Source organism: Salmo salar, chromosome ssa01 (genome assembly GCF_905237065.1).
Source record: "Salmo salar chromosome ssa01, Ssal_v3.1, whole genome shotgun sequence".
Lineage (NCBI taxonomy): Eukaryota > Metazoa > Chordata > Actinopteri > Salmoniformes > Salmonidae > Salmo > Salmo salar.
Genome location: NC_059442.1, coordinates 34,473,190 through 34,481,742, shown reverse-complemented (window position 1 = coordinate 34,481,742; position 8,553 = coordinate 34,473,190). Strand labels below are relative to the sequence as shown.

Genomic DNA, 8,553 nt, shown 5'->3' with positions numbered 1-8,553 from the left:
ATGCAAAAAAATTACCATATGGAAATAGTGCAGGGAAACTAAACCAAAGTATGAATTGCTGTCATACCCTGTCCATTGACTGCTTACAGGGTGAGGAAACCAATATCTAATTTTGTAATTTGGGTGAACTTTAACACCTTTTTGCGTGGTGTTTTGACACCGAAGGCGCCTGGCAGTAGATTTAGTGATAAGGCCAACTATTTCAGATCTGCAGAATCCCCCTTTGTTTCAATAGGTCTACAAACAGGTCAGGTCAGAGATATTATCTCATTTTTATCCGTTTTCCATATTACGTGCAGATTTTCCACTCAAGGCATTCAGATAAATACTTCACACCCGGAGGCAGAAGTTCGACATAAAGACGTGACGGATAGACGGACAGGGATCAGAGATGGAGCTCAAAAGCAACGTGTCGAAGTACCTGGTGAGTATTACAGTCAGCGTGTGATAAAGCTTCTACTAATGTTTTTTTGTTATACTGAAATTTGGATGTAACAATTGATTACATGTAACAGAAACTCTTATCGAGAGAAATTAAGGTTAATTCAAAGGCACATCCAAAGATGTTTCACCTACTCAGCTCAAGGATTCAAAATTGCAACCTTTCGGTTATTGGCCCAACACTCTTAACCACTAGGCTACTAGCTGCCTAATCAGGATGACCATACATATACTTATTTGCCATACTTTTTTTGCCATGTACTTGTGATGTACTAATTAATTTATCTCATAAATGAAAAGCCCTTTGGCTGCATCATCTCAAATGTATTCATTAGTATAGTGCAGAGTCACATCCGATTTGGACAATTTGATTCATTTAATTGATCTAAATTAAAAAAATAGAACCGTTTCTGTCCAATGGTTTTTGTTTAGTCTGTTTGTGCTTAAGTTTCAGCACTATTCATTTGTTAGATAACTTCTAATATATTTACTTGTATTTCCATCTCTTCCCATCCTCAGGTTGTGTGCTGTGTGTCTATGCTGCTGGGCCTGACCATGGCAAAAGGAAAGAAGGGGACAAAGGAGAGGTGTAACGAAACACTGATCATACCTTCAGACTACTACAAGATTCCCACAGAGGAATCAGAGGGAAATGGGAACATTCACACACGCTCTCTGTCACCCTGGACCTGGAAGTGAGCACATTTACATAATATAGCGGACACTCTTATCCAGAGTGACTTACAGGAGCAATTAGGGTTAACTGCCTTGCTCAAGGACACATTGGTAGATTTTTCACCTAGTCGGCTCAGGGATTTGAACCAGCAACTTTTCAGTTACTGGACCAATGCTCGTAACTGCTAGGCTACCTGCCACAAATTTACAATAACACACACACTAAAGTATTTGATACTGTATCTAAAGAAATAATTTTCAAAAAAATGTACCTCGATCTGAGTTATGTAACTGTCTTACAATCTTAATACAAGCTCTATGTAAAGCCTGTGAAAACTATCCCTTCAAACAGTAATTAGTAGGTTTAAATATTTGTTGTTGATTTCTTTTCTTCTCTCTCTGTTTAATCTCTAGAACCACTACAGTGGAGAACCGTCTTCCTCAGACCATGTGGGAGGCCGAGTGCAGCTCTATGTACTGTGTCTACCCCACCAACAGCAGCCAGTACGAGCAGAACTCTGTACCTATCTACCAGCAGGTCGTGGTACTCTACACTTCAGCCACCAGGAAGTGCTACAGCGCCACCTTCCTGTCTGTGGCCGTGGGGTGCACCTGTGCCTGGGCAAGGACCTCTTGATGTAGCCTGCAGTACACTACATCTATGGCCTTACTTTGTTTGGTTATTAATTTAATTCAATGAAAATGTAATGTATTTTAATTTAAAGCAACTAGGGAGGTCCAACATTTGTTAATTCAACTTAGCCAGAAGAATTGACTGTGAATAGTTGAGTAGAATTCAAGAAGATCCCCATTGACATATGTTCTATTTGAGCAATAAAAACATTTTTAAAACCCAATTGTCTTAGACTTTTTGAAATGTATTATTTTTTGAAGTAGAATAGAATGTCCAGTCCATTCATCAGAATTGAAAAATCAGCAGTAGAAGTTACTAGGGAAATCTCACTACAATTTAAAGAATGTCTCATAACTGATTATCCTCGTGGTCTGCAGTTTGTGTTTGGGAGGAAAATAAGCATAATTGGAAACAAATTCTTACATTCATTAAGAAAAGGAGACTCATTGTTTTATTAAGCTGACTAAGAGCTATGAGGTAGAACATACCGTCTGTTACCCTTGTGTGTGTGTGTGTGTGTGTGTGTGTGTGTGTGTGTGTGTGTGTGTGTGTGTGTGTTGTGTGTGTGTGTGTGAGTGTATGTGTGCATGTGCATGTGTGTGTGTGAGAGAGAGAGAGAGAGATGGCCAAGAAAAATAGATCCCTGTAATGAGGGAATGATGTCTGGGATCGGTGGGAGTGAAATGTTGATACACATAAAGTTGCAGTCAGTAGTCAGAGGTGGGAGATTCCAGAAAGGGAGACTTTCAGGTTAGTTCCTTTTTCCTTCTCTCACCTCTGTGGAACAGCAGCCTATACTTGTTATATATGTGTTAAAAGGGGGCATTCAAAGTTCTGTTTTATTAGGTTTGTTTCTCCTACATCCACTTTTAACGTGTTTCATCAGGGCTTTCTGGTTTAGTTTATAGTAGACATCTAAAAGTATGTCTTTTGCTAACTGTTATGCACAAGGTTGAGTTCCTGGTTTGTCTTTATGATGGTCACTGTGAGCATATGTAACCAGATTAGACAGCAGCGTGTTGATGTTGATTGTAATTTGAAAGAGGAGCATTATATGGCAGAGGATACACCAGAGGCATGAGAAGTCTAGTAACATGTTTGTCCAATGACAGTTCTGTCTGTAAATGTACAAATCATGTACACCTCTTACTGTGTTACCAATCTTTGGGGCAAAGCATGCACCTCAACAAATTCTACCAAACTCAGTATGACAACACAGTTACCGACTTGCTGTCCTTTCCTCTACAGACAGACCTCACCTCACCTCAAACCTCCTCACAGGTGCCCCATTCTCCTTAATCCCTCATTCCCTCTGCCCCAATCCCACCATGCCCAGTATATCTGTCTCCCTCCCCCTAAAACCCATGAGTTCCCTCTCCTCCTTCTTCTCCTCTCTGTCTTTACTCCCTCACACCGTCAGAGACACTGAGGTCCCCCTTCTCTTCCGTGAGCCCTACATCCTGTCTGGCTACCGGCCCGTGGGCCATTCCTGGAGCTTCTACTTCCTCAGCCTCTTCCAGATACACAATGAGACAATCAACGTGTGGAGCCACTTGCTGGCCGGAGTCTGCGTTGCGCTGAGGTTCTCTGTGTTTGCTTTGATGTGTGGAGGGGTACTTCAATACTTTTTGTGTAATTCAGTGTGTGTTAGGATTAGATTTAGATGCATTTTTTATGTATGCATTTGTATGTGCGTATTTGTGTCCAAAATAATGCCACACAATTACTGCAGATTTAAACCTTGTATTTAAACCTCATCACCCTTCCTAAGGGTCTCGTGGGCCTGACCCTGAATGGACCAGACGGGCTGGGTCTTTATCTGGACCTGGCCTGTCTACCACTGGTCTACTACGTCCTGTCTCTTCTGGCCTACTTGTGCTGCAGCGCTACAGCCCACCTGCTCCAGTCCCACTCCGAGCTGGCCCACTATGCCCTGTTCTTCCTGGACTATGTGGGAGTGGCTGTGTACCAGTATGGCTGTGCCCTGGCTCTATACTTCTACAGCTCTGATCCCGCATGGAGACGCAGTCGAGTAGGAGAGGTGGGGAATGAGTGAATGAGGGAGTGAATGAGTGAATAAATGTGGACAAAGGAACAAAGTTACGAACAAACCTCTCCTCTGTTAGGTGTTCCTCCCTGCAGCAGCTCTCCTGGCTTGGTTGTCCTGTGCCTGCTGCTGCTTTGCCAAACTCAGTTACCGCCACCCATACCCACTCCATCGTAAGCTGTGCCAGGTCGTGCCAACCGGTCTGGCGTACCTGCTAGACAGCAGTCTTGTGGCACAAAGACTGTTCAGCAGGACCTGGGGAGACGACCCTGCTATGACCCTACACACAATACAGGTGAGCGAGAGGGAGAGAGAGGGGGAATGAGGGAGAAAGAGATAGAAAAGATTGAGGTTGGGGAGAGGTTTCTGCACAGTCTGACACTCTGATGTCACACACAGATGTTGCTGTTCCTCCTGGCAGCGTTCTTCTTCTGCTGTCCCATGCCTGAGCGTTTCTTTCCTGGGCACTGTGACATCATCGGCCATGGGCACCAGCTCTTCCACTTCCTCCTCTCCCTCTGCACGCTGACCCAACAGGAAGCTGTGTTTGAGGACTTCCTGTCCCGGCGGGCGTCCCTGACGAGGGAGTACGGGGAGTGCCGCCTACTGGTGGCAGCCGTGTCATTTCCTGTCCTGGTGTTCTGTAGCGTGCTGACAGCTGTGGTCATGAGGAGATTGGTGGAGAGGAGGCTGAGGAAGGAGGACAGATGAGGGGAGGAGGTAGAGAGAGGATAGAGAGTGGGAGAAAGAGATATCTGGTGTTAGGTAGAAAGAAGGGGAAGAGAGGGTAAAAGGGGAAGGAGAGAGCGATTTGGGAATTGTAAGATGAATTCTTATACATTATAACGATGACTTGATATCTAGCTTTTATGGTTACTTATTTGTTTTGAACATAATTCACTGGTGATCATACGCTTATGTATGTTGTTGTCTCATTTGTAGTGTGCATCTTTGGCCATAGGGAGGCAGTGCCTACTGTCATTACTATCTACTGCAGGGAGAGTTGTGATTTGTGAAGCAAACATGAACACTTTTACTCCAAGCACATTCATGCTGTGATTATGTTCCTATTGAGAAGCATTTCACAATTTCACACTGTTTAGGTTCACACTATTTAGGTTCACTCTGTTTAGGTTCACACTCTTTAGGTTCACTCTGTTTAGGTTCACGCTGTTTAGGTTCACGCTGTTTAGGTTCACGCTGTTTAGGTTCACACTGTTTAGGTTCACGCTGTTTAGGTTCACGCTGTTTAGGTTCACGCTGTTTAGGTTCACTCTGTTTAGGTTCACGCTGTTTAGGTTCACTCTGTTTAGGTTCACTCTGTTTAGGTTCACACTGTTTAGGTTCACGCTGTTTAGGTTCACGCTGTTTAGGTTCACGCTGTTTAGGTTCACGCTGTTTAGGTTCACACTATTTAGGTTCCCTCTGTTTAGGTTCACGCTGTTTAGGTTCACTCTGTTTAGGTTCACACTGTTTAGGTTCACGCTGTTTAGGTTCACGCTGTTTAGGTTCACACTGTTTAGGTTCACACTCTTTAGGTTCACTCTGTTTAGGTTCACGCTGTTTAGGTTCACACTGTTTAGGTTCACGCTGTTTAGGTTCACACTCTTTAGGTTCCCTCTGTTTAGGTTCACACTGTTTAGGTTCACGCTGTTTAGGTTCACGCTGTTTAGGTTCACGCTGTTTAGGTTCACGCTGTTTAGGTTCACACTGTTTAGGTTCACTCTGTTTAGGTTCACGCTGTTTAGGTTCACTCTGTTTAGGTTCACGCTGTTTAGGTTCACACTGTTTAGGTTCACACTGTTTAGGTTCACACTGTTTAGGTTCACACTGTTTAGGTTCACTCTGTTTAGGTTCACGCTGTTTAGGTTCACACTGTTTAGGTTCACACTGTTTAGGTTCACACTATTTAGGTTCCCTCTGTTTAGGTTCACACTGTTTAGGTTCACACTGTTTAGGTTCACGCTGTTTAGGTTCACACTGTTTAGGTTCACGCTGTTTAGGTTCACGCTGTTTAGGTTCACTCTGTTTAGGTTCACGCTGTTTAGGTTCACGCTGTTTAGGTTCACGCTGTTTAGGTTCACACTCTTTAGGTTCACTCTGTTTAGGTTCACTCTGTTTAGGTTCACGCTGTTTAGGTTCACGCTGTTTAGGTTCACGCTGTTTAGGTTCACACTGTTTAGGTTCACGCTGTTTAGGTTCACGCTGTTTAGGTTCACTCTGTTTAGGTTCACGCTGTTTAGGTTCACACTGTTTAGGTTCACGCTGTTTAGGTTCACGCTGTTTAGGTTCACTCTGTTTAGGTTCACTCTGTTTAGGTTCACGCTGTTTAGGTTCACGCTGTTTAGGTTCACACTGTTTAGGTTCACACTGTTTAGGTTCACACTGTTTAGGTTCACGCTGTTTAGGTTCACTCTGTTTAGGTTCACGCTGTTTAGGTTCACACTGTTTAGGTTCACGCTGTTTAGGTTCACGCTGTTTAGGTTCACACTGTTTAGGTTCACGCTGTTTAGGTTCACTCTGTTTCAAACATCATTTTTCAAACAATAAACTAAACTTTATGACACATCCATCTTTCAACAATGTGATCCTCCTCACACAAATACAGACACATATACAGGTTTAGTGAGCCATGGCCACTGCGAACACAAAGGACATTCATGCATGGGTGCATGAGTGACTGTGTGTCGGTGAAGATAAGGATATTTTTAGGTTAGACCCTGTTGCAACAGTATGTTTCAGTCAGCACCCTGGGGTGATGTCATGCTAAAACTCCTCTACGACATTCTCACTCCGCCTCAAACAACCAGCCCTGTATTCACCAAATAAATCCAATCAAATCAAATTGTATTAGTCGTGTACACATATTTAGCAGATGTTAATGCGTGTGTAGTGAAATGCTTGTGTTCCTAGCTCCAACAGTGCAGTAGTATCTAACAATACACAACAATAGACACAAATCTAAAAAAGTAAATGAATGGAATTAAGAAATATAGAAAATTAGGACGAGCAATCTCGAGGTCCGGAGTATATATATATATATATATATATATATATATATATATATATATATATATATATATATATATATATATATGATGGGATGTCTAGACATTATGGACACTATGTGGATAGAAAATATAGTATATCTGTAGAATATGTAGGACAGAATAGTATATGTACAGCAATAGTTAAATAGGATGGCCTCGACTAAAATGCAGTATATACATATGAAGTGAGTAAAACATTATGTAAACATTATTAAAGTGACCAGCGTTCCATTATTAAAGTGACCAGTGTTAGATGTTTATGTACATAGACAGCAGCCTCTAATGTGCAGGGTTGAGTAACCGGGTTGCAAATGGCTAGTGACAGTGACTAAAGTTCAGGACAGGGTACTGGGCGGAAGCCGGCTAGTGACAGCGACTAAAGTTCAGGACAGGGTACTGGGCGGAAGCCGGCTAGTGGTAACTATTTAACAGCCTGATGGTCTTGAGATAGAAGCTGTTTTTCAGTCTCTCGGTCCCAGCTTTGATGTACCCGTACTGACCTCGCCTTTTGGATGGTAGCAGGGTGAACAGGCCGTGGCTTGAGTGGCTGAGGTCCTTGATTATCTTTTTGGCTCACATAATGACACTGAACCACTCACATAATGACACTAGACTTTTACTGCTTTTAAACTAGTACTTACTTTACACTGCTGTAAGTACAGTGCAATAATACTTAAAGAGCTTGTTGCACTGTATTCAGAGTAATAATTACCCAGTAATAAGGACACACTAATGTAAGGGTTGAATGTAAAGTGTTACCTAAAATTACAATATCTGTGCAGGTCTTTACATATAAAACATACACTTAACCTAATAACTTGAGCTGTGATAGTTGTGATTCTGAAAGCTAGGCAGACATGTTAACACTTATCAGGGTGGGAGAGCGAGATAAAGCATGTCAGAAAATGACAACCCAGCAAACCAAAGTTGGTTCTGTTCCCAGAAAGTTCCAAGAACATTTGTTAGGTTGCGGAAAATGTTCTCATAACACAAAAACTGTCCAGTCGTGCTGATGATTATTGAATGTTTGTATTAAACATTTGCCTGATGTTGCAAGAATGTTCTCAGATCACATTTAGCCTGTTCTTTAAAGTTTCCCAGAATGTTTCAATAGGTTGTGGGAACAGTCTGGTGGGAACATTGTGGGGACATCACAAAAAATATGTGAACAAAACACAAAAACAGTCCAGTTGTGCAGATGATTACATAATGTTTCTTTTAGGGGGCAAAAACATTCACCTGATGTTACAAGAATGTTCCCAGAACACATTTTTTTGATGTTCTTTAAAAGTTCCTAGACATTTCTTTAGGTTGTGGGAACATTGTGGAGTTCCCAAAATATGTTCCCAAAACACTAAAACTGTCCAGTTGTGCTGACATTCAGATAATGTTTCCATCAGGGTGAAGAACACACTCCATTGATGTTGTACGAACGTTGACAGAACAGCCATTCTGAGTTCTTTAAAGGATCCCAGAATATTTCATTAGGTTGTGGGAACACTGTGGGTACATTACAAGAGATAAGTTCCCAAAAAATAAAATCTGTCCAGTTGTGATGACATTCTATATTTCTTTCATGTGTTAGTGTTATCTTACTGTTAAGGAAGTTAGTTGTACAATAATCCATGTAGAAACACATATGGCAATTATTTACAAACATAGTTTGAACCTACTTTTTTTATTTTACCCCTTTTTCTCCCCAAGTT

At 41.9% G+C, this 8,553-nt stretch overlaps 2 protein-coding genes across 2 annotated transcripts; both read left to right on the top strand.

Annotated features, from left to right (window-relative positions):
* The first annotated feature begins 335 nt into the window (after positions 1 to 335).
* On the top strand, positions 336 to 1,970 carry LOC106601367 (interleukin-17A). The gene is made up of 3 exons (XM_014193546.2): positions 336 to 424; positions 961 to 1,136; positions 1,531 to 1,970. The coding sequence occupies exons 1-3, from the start codon at positions 392 to 394 to the stop codon at positions 1,751 to 1,753; spliced, it is 432 nt and encodes a 143-aa protein (XP_014049021.1). The 5' UTR covers positions 336 to 391; the 3' UTR covers positions 1,754 to 1,970.
* A 1,144-nt stretch (positions 1,971 to 3,114) lies between these two features.
* Positions 3,115 to 4,515, top strand: LOC106600848 (membrane progestin receptor beta-like). Its single transcript, XM_045694699.1, has 4 exons — positions 3,115 to 3,355; positions 3,553 to 3,791; positions 3,877 to 4,092; positions 4,197 to 4,515. Exons 1-4 carry the CDS (start codon positions 3,115 to 3,117, stop codon positions 4,506 to 4,508), a joined length of 1,008 nt encoding a protein of 335 aa, XP_045550655.1. The 3' UTR covers positions 4,509 to 4,515.
* The last annotated feature ends 4,038 nt before the right edge of the window (positions 4,516 to 8,553 follow it).